At 41.5% G+C, this 16188-nt stretch overlaps 1 protein-coding gene across 1 annotated transcript; it reads right to left on the bottom strand.

Moving 5' to 3' along the window:
• Window positions 1-2766: 2766 nt before the first annotated feature.
• rdh10a (retinol dehydrogenase 10a) lies at window positions 2767-15403 on the bottom strand. Its single transcript, XM_042399130.1, has 6 exons — window positions 13514-15403; window positions 12813-13048; window positions 6539-6637; window positions 5278-5423; window positions 4547-4678; window positions 2767-4417 (listed from the first exon to the last, which is right to left on the bottom strand). The coding sequence occupies exons 1-6, from the start codon at window positions 13800-13802 to the stop codon at window positions 4294-4296; spliced, it is 1026 nt and encodes a 341-aa protein (XP_042255064.1). The 5' UTR covers window positions 13803-15403; the 3' UTR covers window positions 2767-4293.
• Window positions 15404-16188: the final 785 nt, after the last annotated feature.

Here is a 16188-nt window from a genome sequence, read left to right as displayed (position 1 = left end):
AAGATGAAAGAGTGAGAGAAATCCTATAGATGTTGATGAATGTCCAAGCAACGATTCAAGCCAAAATCCTAATAGTTTTCTTTCTTGGATACGTCAAAAGCATTTTTATGTGTACTTAAACAGACCACATAAAGGCTTATTTCACACAATGGGGTCTTTTTGAGCTACATGGCTACTAACAGTAGCTGGAAGTGGCTGCAGTGGTGCTGATTGCTTCTGTACACAGAGGGATCGAAACTGTCAGTACAACTCTCCCTCATATTAGAGCTAATCTGCCACTGAGCAACTTTATCCAGCCCCGATTAGTCACGGCAGAGGAGCGCTGCGTGCTGCGGGCTGAGGCACTGACATCTCCGCGCTTCTCTGTAATGCACCGAGGAGGTTCGAGAAGAACAATCAGAGCGTCTGGAGAATGGGTGTATTCTCTGTCACTGACCAGGAAATCAATTTGTTCTGTGGAGAGATGAGTGCTTGCTATCACACTGATAGATGTGTGGAGGATCATTTTAACTCCTAGACTGGTCTGCTCTCCACTTTGGAACTCAACAGCTTTAATATTTTAACTGCTAAATTTTGTTTGAGTAGTTTATTAGTTCATTCCAGAAACATTTAAATTGCATTAGGTAATTCATTTTCTGAGTGGTCTGAGCCTCTAGAAAGCTCAGTTTTCTGGGTAAAAGATTACCACTGTGAGACCTATTAAGATTTATTAAGTCTTAAAACTCTGTTTTTCTCCTTTATCAGTGTTTGGACTCGAGGCTGAGTCAACTTTCATGACTCATCTAGAATTGATCAGCTGCTAACTGACTGCAGAGAGAAGGAAAGTGATGAAGAAAGGCCCGAGATGGGACGTTTTAAAAACACTGCTGTTAGTCTGACCCAGATTTAGGAATACAAAGTTCAAGCCGTCATGCTTGGGCTCGTGACCTTGATATTTCTAAAAAAATTTTGCAAGGGAAAGACTGTCATCTCGCTCTCTCTTGCAAAACATTTTGTCCAGATTCCAAAAATAGAGTTTTTTTAATATTTAATTTATTATATTTAATTCCCATGAATAATTCATTTAAAAGCAGTAGTTTCCTGCAGAGTTTAGAAGTCCTCTACACACAAGTAAGAAGACATTTCTGGCAAAGACAATGAAGATGAATCACTTTATTGTTTTTTTTTGTTTTTTTTTCCTTGGCCTAAAAAAAATTTAAACTCACCCTTGATTCAAAAATGTGTTTTGTTTATTGTTACTTCACTTGGATTATTGAGCTTCACTGTGCACAATGATGAATGTTCAGAGTGTGACAGTAGAAAGCTGTTTTCACATTTACTACTGAAGATGGAAAGATTCTCCATGCTCACCTTAGGTTTAAGGTAAGACGTGTGTATGAGCATGATTTTGTGACATCCCAACTAGTTTGGAGGACAATTGCGGTCCATTATGAGGCGTTCACAAGTGTGAGGAAACCTCCAGTGCACGTACACTGAGAATGGACTTCAGCAAAATAGACATCTTGTGTCCTGTACTCATTTTTAAAACAAACAAACTAACAAACAAAAAACATAAATCTTTGCATATTCATATATTATGGATTTTTCAATGAAGGATAAGGAGTAAATGTAATTTTAAGAATTTTAAACTAGGTCACTGAACTTTTTGGTGGAAAAAACAAATTATTATCCAAAGCAGAGTATTTTTATATGTCTTAAAGGATACAGAGTCTAAAATGTTCTAAAATGTTTCTTTTAAAAAGGATTACATGCTCCTCTACGGATTGAGAAAACCCACAGAAATGTGTCCAAAAGATTTTTTCCAAAATTGACATTTGCAGTAAATACCCAACAGCAGCCATGTCTAACTTTCAGTTGTACAAAAAACACTTAGGTTACTAAAAATCCCCCAATTTTCTGAAAAATACCAAGGACGTGACCTCAAAAGCAACCACAGCCCTACACAGTGTACAAACAACTCAGCAGTTAGAACATGTGAGTCCAAATCTAGCTCATGACATCTTAATGTGATACTTAGCTGACACCAATTAGGAAATTTTGCTTTTTCCTCACTTTCCTTTAGGGAAGTAAAAGGTCAGGGTGAGCTTCATAACAGCTCCAGCAGGAATGGTGGGAATTCATTCTTCTGCTCCCAGTCACTCGTCTCAGCAAGGAGACAGCCGTCAGAACTGGTTTTAACTGAAGCAGCACCATTAAATGCTAGTAGCCACCCAATAATTTTTATTCTGTATGAAGCTGACTTAGAAAAATATCATTGTGACCCACTGCTAACCTTTCTGTAATTCACGGTATGACTATTTTTTTTGCATCCTCTTTCCTTTTTAATGGTTTTATAGTGTGACTTGTCACTTTTCCTGACTCATGGGTTAAGACCTTTTTAAATGTCACATGTCTGATGCTGAAACTATACTATATTTACTACAGAAGGCAAATGCCTCTTGCCTTCTTTAGCCAACACCCATATCTAAAGGCTGCCTGACTCACAGTGTGGCACAATGTGGGAGGACAGTGTTACTGATACTAGTCAAAAGAGCAGTCCTTAAGAGGAGAAGAGGGCTGGGTGGGTGTCGTGTCAACAATGGAAATAGAGTCCAAAAAGTTCATCAGCACTGCAGAAGATCCTCTTTCCTGTCACTCACTAGTGATTCATAGGATTCTGAATATCAAATACAAAGACAAAATGTTCAGGATACAGTCACAGATGTTTTGTTTGTTCTGTTGAGTAGTTGTTTCATTTCAGTTTGGAAAAGTAATACCAACACACCATTTAATAATCTAAATCACTTTATTAATTTAAGTTAGGTAGAGACACTAAACATTGGAACCACATTTGCTCTGCTATAGAGCAGTCTTCAGAAAATTACAAAAAAAAAAAAAAAAGAAAAAAAAAAAAAAAGAGGCTTATGTCATACTGTCAAAAAAAAAAAAAGGCAAAAATTAAGAGGTAGAGAATTTAGGCTCATCACTGACTGAAGGAATGATGCCTATTGGAATGTAGTTGAAATTCAAAAACTCTTGTCGTCCCAAAAGGTATATAAAATATTCATACATCAAATATGGTGAAGACAGTCATTTTGGGATACTGGGGTATTCACAACAGTTACATTTAAACATTTACATTTCACTTTAACTGGACAAGGTGGACAATGGACAGAAGAGTTAGTGTTATTTTGGAAAAAAAAAAAAAAAAAAAAAAAATACGGAAAGCTAGTGTCTTTAATAGATTTCCCTCAACTATCAGTGTTGGGCCAGCGGTTCGCCTGGACTTACAGCCTATGTTGGATTATTTTTTTTAAACAAAAAAATATTGATAACAAATTTACAATATAAACACCACAGATCTCAAAAATAAAGACAAATGAGAGAAAATAAAAATGCATTTCCTCTCAGTTTCTCCCAGTACATTCTGAATGTGTCACACATGCTAGTTCAACCCAGGACACTGACTCCCTTGTGCACTTTAATTTGAGAGGTTAGTCAATACAGACCTGAAATAACAGGACCATTAAAAAAAAAAGGACTCAGTTGAGTCTCATTAAACTGGAGTCAGCCACAGTCTGGCCATTAAATGTCCCATTTGGAATGCATGGACTTGATTTTCAACATATATGCAACATGTTTGTATCTCAACGTATTAACTGAATAAGGTAAACTTAATTGTGAAATATTTGTCTTGGTTTATTTTAAATGGCACAAGCTTTAATCAGTACTGTATGTTGCAAACAGATTGACTGATAAAGAGCCTCTGTGTGGGGAGAGGTTGGGTAGTTTGAAATGCTGTGTTGAATCTTCCTATACAGAGAATGCTGGCAGTGTGGAGAAAAATCAGAAAATTACAGTGCATGTCTACAAAAAAATAAAAAAAAGTGAAAAAAAAAGATTTTTACTGTTTGTACAGTAACATACTGTATATTTCCACAATAACACTAGATAAGGCTGGTGACTACATTACGTAAATAGTTAATTATTGGATACCTTTTCTGTATGATTTCAAAAACTAGTGACACAGTATATAGATGTTGGTTTCTTTAAACAAACTTTAAAAAAAAAAAAAAAAAAAAAACGACCAAAAAAAAAAAAAAAAAAGTAAAAAAAATCCTTTGTGTAGTACACAGCTTTCTTTGTTCCAGAGGAACAATATGGTAAACCTTTGCATTTGCTCAATGCAAGTGCACCAGTCTAGATTCAGTCTTTTCTTCTTTCCTTCCATCTTCCCCATTTTTCATCCTCAGTGGTTGTTTCCTCATGCTTGCAGGTTTATGTGCCCCCTGTTCGTGTTGCAAACAGCACCCCCTAGATCCCATTCTTGGCCTCATTGTTGTTCATGGCCTCCTTTCTTTGAGCTAGGAAGGGGTACATACATTTGTCTGCACCTAGGAACCGGTACATGCACACAATGGCTTCGAAGGGCAGGATGCTGCGGAGACAGGACAGAGATAAGATTAGTGTCACATGATCCTCCTGTACAGTTTACGGTGAGCTGATGGAGATATGTGGGGTGAGAGGGAAGTAATAAGGATCTGTACAAATGAAGGAGGCAACTCACCTTTTCATGAAGTTGACCATATAGACGATGCGAGGTGTACAGATCATGGGCTGGTCAGTGAGGATGGCCCTCATGGCCTGTTTCACACAAAACTCTGGCTTCAAGGGAGGCAGAAATGGCTCAATCTCCTTCCTAAGTGGACAGAAAAATATCACTTTGTTATTTACAGGCCCAAAATTCAGGGAAACTTAACCAGTTTTAGTAAAATTTTATTTTAAGAATTTCAGTCTGTAGGCAGGGCCAATTATCTTTGATTTAAATAATTCAGAGCTGCAGCAATAAATGGCTTTTTCAACTGGTTATTGATGGTTGACTGTCTTCCATTCTTTATGTATAGTCACACAGTTTGTTCCAAAGCCCTGAGACAGTAAAGAAAAGGAACATTCCATCTGCTGATTGTAACCATCAAACAAAGCGGGGACTATTACTTTGGCTGGGGGAGAGGGAGGGGGGGGTTAGCCCAGGTGCACCTGTTGGTGAGATTTTCTCCTGGGAAAGCCACCCTCTTTGTTTAAGCACAGAGCAGACCAATGGCATTAAAGTGACTTTATTTTGTCTCTCACACAACACAAACCATCGTCTGCTGCTTTGAAGATCAGATGGTGTTTGTGAGGCAATTTTATATGGTGAAAATTAGAGATGACAAACTCATCCCAGGTGCAAGAAACTCTTTAAAAAAAGAACTGTGCACACAAACATTATTACACTGGCCAGTGTGTATTGAAGCTTACCTTATCCTGCAGCCTTTGAACATTCCCGTGTCGACCAGGTAAGGGCACACCAGAGTCATATTGATGCCATCCTTCTCCGAAGCCTTCAGCTCATGGCTCAGTGACTCGTGGAACCCAATGGCACCAAATTTACTGGCACAGTAATCCTGAGGGAATAAAGAGAGAACAGGTTAGCCCTGTAAAGCTCTGCCCCTGCCCGCACCCAGGGACCACAGAGAACATTATCAAACATGCCCCTTGGGCACAGAGGTCTCTCCTTGCTGTTAATGATACAGCCACAAAAACCAGAGCAAGCCTGTCCGCTGTTCTACGGTTTCATTAGCATTCTTCTCCAGTGCATCAGGAGAATGCTTGGCGGGAAGGTTTTGATGTGGTTCACCGTGGAAATAATCTTTTAAAAAAAAGGGCTTGGGCAAACACAGATGCATGTCGATGAACATGGGGAGGATAAAGAGATTTGACTGTGCCCACATGATAGACGAGGGCTTTGGTTCCTTGAAATTAATGTGTATGTTTGAAATCACATTGGAGGCATTTCCAGGAAGTATAATAGGTTAACAAAAACTGACTGCACTTCAGCTCCTTTGAAGGGGGACTTAATCATTATGGGTGAATGCTTGTACAACAAAAGCAAATGTACAGCTATAAAAACAAAGGCAAATGGTCTAGTAGTCCCTATAGAACATCTGAAAATGACACCATTCTCAGCAGAGGGGATAAATGAGAACGCTGTTCTCTAAAAATATTAAAACAAACCTTATAGGAGGGCTACCAATTTACTCCCGCTGTGGTTATGGAGATAAATGACCCCACTAAATATTTTAATATGCATTAAAATAACAAAAAGAATCTGGACTGTGGTAGAAAAAAAAAAAAAAAAAAAAAACTATAGGAAGGAAAATCAAAACCTTATCCATGGAAAGCTGCTGTGACCTGAATACTGAGTGAGCACAAAGTTGTTCACAAAGCAGTGATGAAGATGTCTCTGTCCCTTGGGGAGCTGTCAGTTCATTCTGGCCCTGGGGCCAGAGCCCAATAGGGGCCCCACACCCCCACTGCTGCAGATAGAGGAATCTATAAGAGGCTCCCCAATGCTCATCTGTGTCCCTTAATTTAACGGGTGGAGGGACAACTAGAGAAAGGGGGCCTAACCTCCCCCGGCTCAGTGTGCTAGCTGGCACAGTGAGGGATTTTGAGAAAAGCACTGGTTTTGGATGGTGGGAACGATGGATGTGTATGTGTTGTTGTGTATGATACTAACCTCCACTCCAGCTGTGCTGAATAAACCCAGGGAGCTGGCAACCGTCACAATGTGACCATGATTCAGCTCCAGCATCTTGGGGAGAAACGCCTTGGTGGTCTGGGGGAAGGACAGAAGAGACAGAAGGGCAAAGAAAAAAAAAGGAGGAAGGTTAGTTCACTTGTGCAGTTTGTCTGTGCCAAAGCCCTTTGATCCCCTCTGCCTCCCTCTAACTCCCCCTCTCTATCTGTTTCTCCGTCTTCTCCATGGTGATGCAGAGAGAGGCGTCTGAATGAGAATTCATAACAGGCACAAAAACAAAAGTCAGACTGAGCACTGGAGGTGCAGCATTTGAATGTACAAAAAAAAAAAAAAAAAAAAAAAAAAGCTATGTTGAAAGTTTTTTTTATTTGTGGCGGGCGTGAATTGGATGTTGAGGATAGAAGAGGATGAAGGTTTTCCCCATCCTCAGGTATCGCCTGAACAAGCAGGTATGTGGTGTGTGTGCTGCTGTACAATCTGTTCTTTTCCCACACAGATCTGGTGCCCATCGTTGGGCCCGGCTCTAAAGAGGTGGTGACAACACCAATCGCAGGCCTCCGTTCACTCAACACTTCTAACAATACAATTCAGCCTCTGGTCTATCCGCACAGCCTTGCGCCCAGTCTGCAGAACAATTGGTTGCGAGATGAGCACTGAGATTAAAGAGTTTCACCGGAGTGCCACGTGAGAGTCTGAGCGGTTCTATTGACTGATCCAATGGGAGTCAGTGAGGTGGTAAGACGAGCAACACCGGGGAGGAGACTCAGAGAGAGAGAAAATGAGCAGTTACACTTGATTAACCTATGGATCCTTTCCTCATTCTGTCCGTCTGCTGACTTTGGAGCTGCCCTGGACACAGCATGAGCCAATCAGCAGGTGTGACATGTGAAGGCAATGATAGGAACTGACCAATCACTCTCCCACTAGGAGGTCTACAAACAACCAGCAGGCCTTTTGTTGGAAGCAGTGCTAGATCTATTCAAGTCAGATATGCGCTGCCATAGTGAAGAACAATGAATGTAGCCTACTCTTTTCTTTTAAAATGTCACCAAGGTTACAAACATAACACTGAGGGCACTTGCATCACAAAAACACACAAGATTCCCAATAGTTATAAAATAATTAGTCGATAAAATTGATTTTAGTAAGAAGACAGAAAGTTAATCAAGGGCAATTTTAACAAGAACACCCAACATTTGTTGGAATATAAAATGTAAAATGTAGTACCTCTGGGTTTTTTGACAGTTTTACAGATAAAGTAAGATGTTTAAAACATCACTTTGGGTCCTGGAGAATTGAGGTGTGCCTTTGTAATTTACTTTTGACATTTTTATTCCTAGCTTCCAATTATTATGTGGTCATATAAATGAAAGGTAAAGTTTCATTGGTTGGTACAGTATGAAAGCCTTGCCAGAGAAATGATTCAGCCTCCTTTGTAAACATTTGCTAGAGGGGAGCAGGGAGCCAGAGAGAGCATGGTACCAGGTAGTACAGCCATGAAACCACTGGCAGGAGAGGAGAAGCCTCATTAAAACTGCACCCAGAGATTAACTGCATCAGACCTTCTAAACTTCTAGTGCAATTTCTGATAGGCTTTGCATCAGTATTTGGACATCTTTCTCTGTGTTATGCCAGGTAAATAAAACTGGAAGCAATAAATCAAATCTAGGCTGAGAAAGGCTGGTGTAAGGAAGATGACTTCACCGTTTTGGAGTGAATTCTATAGGCAGGTATAACTGATCTGACTCAGCTCCAAACATCTGCGCTTTCCCAGGAAATAAATTTTCATGTTGCTGCAATATTCAGTTCATCAAATGATGGGGCTCAAAGAGAGGGAAGAGTGAGAGCATGAGGCTTGGGCAAAAAAACTGAGAGAGGCCTCTGTGAGCCAGAATGGCAGTGGATAAGGGAGGGAGCTGAAATGAAGCATTAACTTAAGATATGCCCATACCTGACTTGAGCCAAAGTTTCCCACTCCCACAGCAACTTTCAGAGAGCAGAGAATGACTTGACCTGGCACAACACTCTACGACTAAAGCCAACACTTAGATACAACTGGACAATTTTGCTGAGTGGTTTGAAAATGACTGGAGCTGATGAAGGAAAGGCTGATTCCCTCAGACTGGAGGACGGGGCTAAACGTGACCAAACGTCCCGTCTCTCACACCCTCCCATTATGTCCTGCTTCTCATGGCAGCTCTGGCATGTGGGTATGACCCCCACTGACCTCTCAGACACAAAATGTGTGAAGGCAACCAGGGGCTCGTGTCTTACATCAGAGCTGCCGTAATTGGGTCTCAACGCTCCCTTGTTCCACTAAATTACCCGCTGACACAGCCGGGCCTCCTTGGCCTATGTGGGGGTGCCCTGCCCGCTTGCACCCCCTAATTGGTGCGTGCCCCCAGGAGCATTTAAGCCACACAAAGCTTCTTGCAGCTGGGGTGTCAGGCTGCATTAGTGCTAGCGCCTGACCAACAGGAATATGAACAAAATATTGGCCTTTGCGTAGGACCAGATGGCCATTTAATTGGGCTGACTTCTCCCTGGACGAGAGAATGAAGCAGAGAGGGAGAGAAAAACGCCGGAGCTCGAGTCACCACAAAGAGCTCATCTGATCCTACAACAGATCCTGGAATTTGTGTGGGTTGAGTTTAGTGGTCACCAGGGATGGTGGATGCAGATTGGTCATATTGAGGTGGCCATGCTAGTCAATCAGCCTCTGCTAGCCTCTCTGCTGGTTGTACAACAGGAATCCAATTTACCTGAAAAGCAACATCAATAGAATAGGGAGGACGTGGTGTCAATACACCAAGAGGAGAGGAGCTCAACAAAATGTGTCGCCAGCAATTCTAAACCACCTTAGTTTTACATTTGGTCACCTGCTAGATCAATTTTAATAACAAATTGAGGTTCTCTGGCAATCAGACATCAGCCATTAGAACTTGTGAATGTTTACCTAAAGACATTATGCTAGCTAAGGTTGGTATTATTTTAAGTCATTTAAGACATTTTTATATAAGTTTTCAATATTGAAGTGTTTTTGTCTGAAAAAATACAAGACTTTTGGTCCTAAATGCTAACTCCTTCCTTTAATCTCATCCCTTAAATCTTGAACAGGTACATGCTTAAGGAGAGAACCAACACAGGAGTAGTCATGGCTGGCTCCACTGAGGGTACAGGTGCACCAGGCTTGAGGAGGGGCCCGTATAAAGCCAGTCAAGTAGGACCCTTCTGCCTGGCTGCCTCCTTTCTCTGACTACAGCAGGAATGCGGCCTGCGGAACTTGGCTCCTGTCGCCTGGCATCTTGTCAAGCTGATCCACAGACAAGAAACCAATTGTCAGATAAAGTGGGTCAGCAGCAGCTTACCATTACCCTCTTGCCTCGCCTGTGGATGGGACGGCACTGCCTTCCTTCCTCTTTTCTTTCCTCTGCTCTTTTCCCGCCATGTCACTCGCGAGTGCTCTGCGCTTTCATGTCAGCGCACAAGAGCGGTAGGATTTCCACGCGAAGGCGAATCACTGCTTATTGTTCATAAACCACCTGTTGTATAACCAGCTCAAGATGCTGAAGATGATTTCCTTTCATGTCAGTCCACTAAACACAGTAACTCTGGTGACACTGGGTGGAATACGTGCACAGTCTGTTTCCGGCATGACTAAAAACTGGCTCAAACATCACAAATGGCCAGCTGGACTAATCAAAGCATCATCAGACAAATTGAATGTGATGACCCCCTGCCTCATAAAAAAAATCCAGAAGGGAACAAGAGACTGAATCATAGCTGTTTGTCCATGTGTGTGTCTGTGTGTGTGGCAGAGCCGGATGAACAGAGCTGGCCTCCATGACTCCCATGCAGCTGCACCCACTGCCTCCAAATCAGGTTGGGAGGAGTCTGAGGGGCCTGTGGAAGGAGGATGGAAGTGTGGGGTCTGAGCTGGGTTGGTCTGGCAGACACCCACACACTACGATTACCATCAGTTTCCTGCTCATGCCTCAATCCCTGCCTTATTCCCACCACACAGTCCAACAAATGAGAATTCACACATAAAATAAAAATCTTTTCTCTTCATGTCTGGACTCTCGCCTTTGCTTTGCTCATTTCTTTTACTCAGTGGTGCATTTCAGATGTAGAGACAGCTATGAACCTGCTGTCATGTTGCTCTGGAGAAAATGGGTGCTGGAAAATATCAATAAATGGCTGGGATTAAGATGGTGAAGAAGTTTTGGTATAGCGTCATTATATATTTGCAGAATAATGACTCTGGACAAGCTGAGTAAGATGAACATACTGCAAGAAGAATGTACTGCGGCTATTTATGTCCACTGCTGACGCATTAAAAGAAACTACAATGGTGGAACGAGCAAACCTCTGTGCTTCTGTAAATTAGAACGACAGGAGCTGAATGACTCTTCAAGTTAATCCCTAATTCCAGTCTTCATAAAAGAAAAAAACTCCTCTTTTGAAATATCTCTTTAGTGTCATCATTCTATAAAAAGCCTTGAAATCAAATACCTCAGAGAGGGTTTCAAATACACGTCAAACTTTGTACAACTAATGTGAGTCATAAACTGTAAGTCATTTTAAAAAAAACCTGTTGTTCAAAAGTGGAAAAAAAAAAAAAAAAAAAGATCAAAGGTTTGTGTATTGTACCACCTGCATGCAGAGAGCAACTGTATCATGTTTGTGTAAGAGAGGAAAGTGGACAGGTCCCTGTTAGTCTAAGCTCTATTCATCTAGCTTGTGTCTTTAATGAACCACATCCTCCATTCTGGCTGTCGCCATTCATTAAGTCCTTCTTTCATCTGCCCCCCCACCCCACCCCTAAAGAAACCACGCTCTCCACAGAATATGGGAGAACACAAACACAGACCTCTATTAAGAATCCCAAATCTGCCACCCAACCAGTGGATCCTGACTCCAAATCTTGGATGTAAGAGAACATGGAGATAGCCAGCAGAGAGGCACATGAATAGTTGAATGGAGCATCCATTAAGGAGGAAATACACAACCTGTCTGACTGACAACACAAGAGATTTTCATGCTCAATTAGGGAGCTTCAAATCACTGCGGTTTCATGGTATCATTGAGAATGCAGATCTCCGGAAAAAGAAGAGCCTGCGGCCAAAGTCTCAAAATGAACAACGCCCGCTTCACTAGACACATTGCTTAATATATCGTGACAAATACAATCACAGATGAAATGGTCAATTCAGAGCCATGCCACTAGGCAAAGGGCTATTCCAAATTCTTGCAGTTTACTCTACAGCCGGCCTGTAAACCAATTTGTGCACAATCACTGCAATTGTCCCACACAGGTGGCTGTAGCCAAGCTGTGCAATCAATTCCCTTCCAATTACTGGTTTATTGGTGATTGGATAAGCCTGAGAGGGGTTTGAATGCAAAACACCCCAACCACCCAATCAGTAAGGTTGCCCTTCTCAATGGATTTTTTAATTGCTGTGGCAAAGCTGCAAAGATTGTCTTTCCACACTCCCAAAACACACAAGCAAAAGAAGCTGTGATAGCACCTGGCCCTGTTCAACGCTGCAGCTTGTGCTTATCTAGTGCAACATATTCCCTCCATCAGGTCCACCTATTACTTTCAGATAAGCATTCACACTGAAAGGCCAGAGAAACAGAGCCAGAGTAAAATCTAACACACAACAAAATGCTGCCTGCCAACAAAATGTGGCGAGCTGATCTGAGACAGATCCAACCCACGTACAGAACCCCCTGCTTCCATCACGCAAGTCAGATTTGTGCAGATCTGCGCGGCAAAGCAGAGGAGAAGGAAGGGCTGACATAACAGAGATCCTCATTGACTGGTGCTGCCAAAGAGCAGCGAAGGAAAGACATGAAAAACCAAACCCGTGACTTTCCTCTGGCATAATCAAACTAAACGGGGCTGAAATCTGAAGATGCGAGGCATTATATGGTCATACTTTCTCATTCTTGACACAAACACACACTGGGAGGCAGGCAAGCACACGCACTTCCACAAACCCCTGATTCTTGAGTCTGGCACACAGTAGAATAAGATTATGAATAGGCATGCATGTCAGAATGGAAACATTCCTGTGAACCTGGCATCACAGTAAACACATTTGATAACATTGTGCTCATGGAAACTGAGGCAGATGTCATGTGGGAATGATACCATCACACTTGAAGTCCTAACACTGTCCACATGCTGCTAAAACTATTATTTTCTGCCATGATGGCATCCTTAATCGCCTGTGCATCAACTCACCCAAAAGTGTGCGTGGCAGTTGACCACCATGGTGCGCTCAATCAGCTCATCGGGGCACTCTAGAAGGTGATGGCCAGAGACGACACCGGCATTGTTGATCAGTATGTCCACCTCTCCCACCTCCCGACGCACCTTCTCAGCTGTAGAATACACACTCTCCCGCTTTCCCACATCACACACATAGGTGTAGACCTGCGGCTGGAAAGGAGGGACTTCCTCGACCCCTCCAACAGGTCCTAAAGAGGAGGGAAAGATATGATAAAGGGGATCAGTTGAACAAGTTTGATGTTAAAGTTTGCCAATATCAAAAATTATTAAATGAAACTGCATGACTTTTTAAAAATACTGCTTGTTATCCACAGCTTGAATCATTCAGCAGTTGTTTTGAGTCAGTTTTAAATATATTTATAGAGTTCACCTTTCAGCCAGTTGTTACACCCTTTTGGAAATAACAATCTGAACAAGTATTCCAAAGTCTGACTGGTTATATTTCAAAATATGTAACTGTGTGCAGCGATACAACCACATGTGAAACATTTCAGTGCATTCATTGTAACACAGCTTACGATACTACGGCAGCTTGTATCCTTGAAATACGCTTTGCCAGACAAGAATACCACCTAAGACGCCAAGCGTTTTGCTGACCGTGCGTAAAAATTAAACTCATGACATCCTAATTGCTGCAAGGAAAGAAGACTTACCGTCTTTAGCTATGGGAGTGTCGAGTTCATGGTATATCTGCCGCACCATCTCTGCTGTTTCTTCGTTGCTTTGGCTGTTTATGTCCCATAGCACCAGTATCGCTCGTCTCCGGGCGAACTCCTTGGCGAAGAACCGCCCGAGGCCGCTTCCAGCCCCGGTGATCACGCACACCTGTCCCGCCACGCTCTTCTCCTTGGGCCGCACAACCCACTTAGCCCCGGCTGTTACAAAAGCCCAGAGCACCTTCAAAATGACCATGAAGAACTCCGCAATAATTATCATCATCATCTTGACTCAAGGTTTCAATCAATTCTAGTTGAACAGCGGCAGAAGCGCAGGGAAGGTTTCCCCCTCTTGCAACCTGTTAACAGCGGGTAAGAAGGTAAGGGTGACGCCGACAAGACTGGATCACAGTGCAGGCAGGAAACGCGAACAACGCTCATACACAAAAAAGTGGCGAAAAAAAGGCGAAAACGAGACCACAACTTGTGTGTGCAAGGAGAGTTAAAGATGCTGCTCAGTCAGTCAGGGTCCAGTTGCCGCTACAGCGCGCTGTTGCAGTGAGTTACGAGCAGCTACTATGAACTGTGTGCCTCCCACTTCCTCTGCTGCTCCTCTACTCATCTCATCCTCAACTGCATCTCACTCGCTATTTATTCAGTCCACCCATCAATGCAATTGACTGAGGACCAATAGGACTGAGACTTGAGCGCCTGTCAGGATGAAGCGCCAGGTCTATACAGTACACTCAGCGGTGATGTAACCTCAAATATTTTACTTAACACTAATCTGCTGCGATTTGTTTCCAATTCAATATCCCAAAGGAAGATCAGAGATCCGGCTGTCCTGTTCTTTAAAAGCCACTGCTTCTTTCTGTTTGGGCTTTTAATATCTTTAAAACAAAGCTATTTGTTATGAGAAAAATATGTCTTAGTTACACAACCAGTTACACAAACAGGACTGTCTGACTAAATATCCGATTTGTTTTGATTTATTTAATAAGTGAGCTTGTCTTAATCCTTATTTTGGATTAAGGTTGTGATTGGGATTTTATGAGCACTGGATATAATTAGATATGAACGGATACAGAGGGTTTCCAACACGAAATGCAAATTTAAAACATCAGTCATGCCATAGTCTGCAAGTCCAGGTCAATGTCCGCCCATACATGGAACAAGCAAAATCCTTGTTATTCCTTAAAGAATATCCCGACTTTATGTCATCTGAATTATATTTGAACACAATACTGAATTTAATTCAGAAGCAGTCTAAGACAATACAGCTGTATTGTCTGACAATAATCCATTCAGATCTGCGCATTGCGGAAGGTGAAAGAGAATCGATAAAATACGCACCCAGACAGACTTGGGTAATATACATCCGTATGTTTCAATCTATATGTGATCTATATGTGCATAAATGGTTTTTCTGTCTAACACGAAGGTGATTATGATAGCCAATAAACTTAATGGCCTAGACACACAGACAAGACTTCCACGGACTCACCTGGGGTGCGTTCAATGTGCAGACCTTTTTCACCGGTTTGCAAGGGTTTTTTTTTCTTTATTTAACTCACGTTTTCGACGTTGTGCAACGCTCTGCAGGACGTTTGCTGCTGGTTAGTGGGCGTGCCAGGGGGCCAAAGCAGTGGTAGAAGAAATTTCAGATCCTTTACTAATGTAATACCAGAATGTGATTATTGCATTCAGCGAAAGTCACATTTAAAATCTTGCTTCAGCAAAACTGCCTATGTATTAACAGAAACATGTGGTATTACAAGCCAAAGTGTGCCTGTTTATTCTAAATGTTCCTAACAGACCATTCAATTTTTGAAGGATAAAGTACTCTTAATTGTGTGTATATGTTAATGTTAATGTTGATGTTAATATAGTATATATTCATATTGTTAATATACTGTAGCTCTTCATTCTATTTAGGACTATCAGCTAATATGTTAAATATTTTGCAAAAAGATTTTGCTTCTAAAATATTTGCATTATATTTTTGCTGAGAAGAGAAAGATAAGTCATACAAAAATGGAAATACGCAGAGAGTGTGTCAAATCTATATTTGGACCATAGGAGTAGACTACTTTCATTCATTTGAATCAATTAAATATGCATCTTGAATAGATGTGCATGACCTTTAAAGTCAATCTGGAATATGTGTATTCATTCATAAACCTGCATCACACTACCGGTTTTACATCCTGGAATAGACGAGGTTGTCTTTTTTTCCAAATGGGATCCAGTGGAAAGGTTCAGCAAAGGAAACTTTCCCACCTCCAGACGCGCTTTGATACCGGTCTGCAAAATGAAGTGTTTGCTCCCTCTGCCGGTCAATACGTGCATAACATCACATGTGGTATTACCAACATCCATGGGTATTTACCTACCCCATGGAAGGTATAGTGTGTCATCCATGGTCTCATCATGAGACCACCTTATTTCATAACAATGACAAAATGTGCCAAAAAATGTTCTTGGGTTGCCGAATAAACATTTTAAAATTAGTGTTAACTTTCCAGAATTCGTTGCTGAACTTTCTAAATGAAACAAAATCAAAATGTAGCTGTAAATTTAGGGGCCATTCAACCAACAGCATTACAAAAGAAAAATTAAACAATTAATGCCATATTTTTTAAAATTAAAAAAAAATGCCATCATATTAATGT

Source organism: Thunnus maccoyii, chromosome 21 (assembly GCF_910596095.1).
Source record: "Thunnus maccoyii chromosome 21, fThuMac1.1, whole genome shotgun sequence".
Lineage (NCBI taxonomy): Eukaryota > Metazoa > Chordata > Actinopteri > Scombriformes > Scombridae > Thunnus > Thunnus maccoyii.
This window is presented reverse-complemented; position numbering and strand designations above follow the sequence as displayed.

Coding starts and splice junctions, on each gene's coding strand:
- rdh10a (XM_042399130.1), bottom strand. CDS start 13,802: ATGATGATGATAATTATTGCGGAGTTCTTCATGGTCATTTTGAAGGTG. Junction 13,049..13,513: donor CACTCCCATAGCTAAAGACG/GTAAGTCTTCTT, acceptor CCTCCTCTTTAG/GACCTGTTGGAGGGGTCGAG. Junction 5,424..6,538: donor TCAGCACAGCTGGAGTGGAG/GTTAGTATCATA, acceptor TTATTCCCTCAG/GATTACTGTGCCAGTAAATT.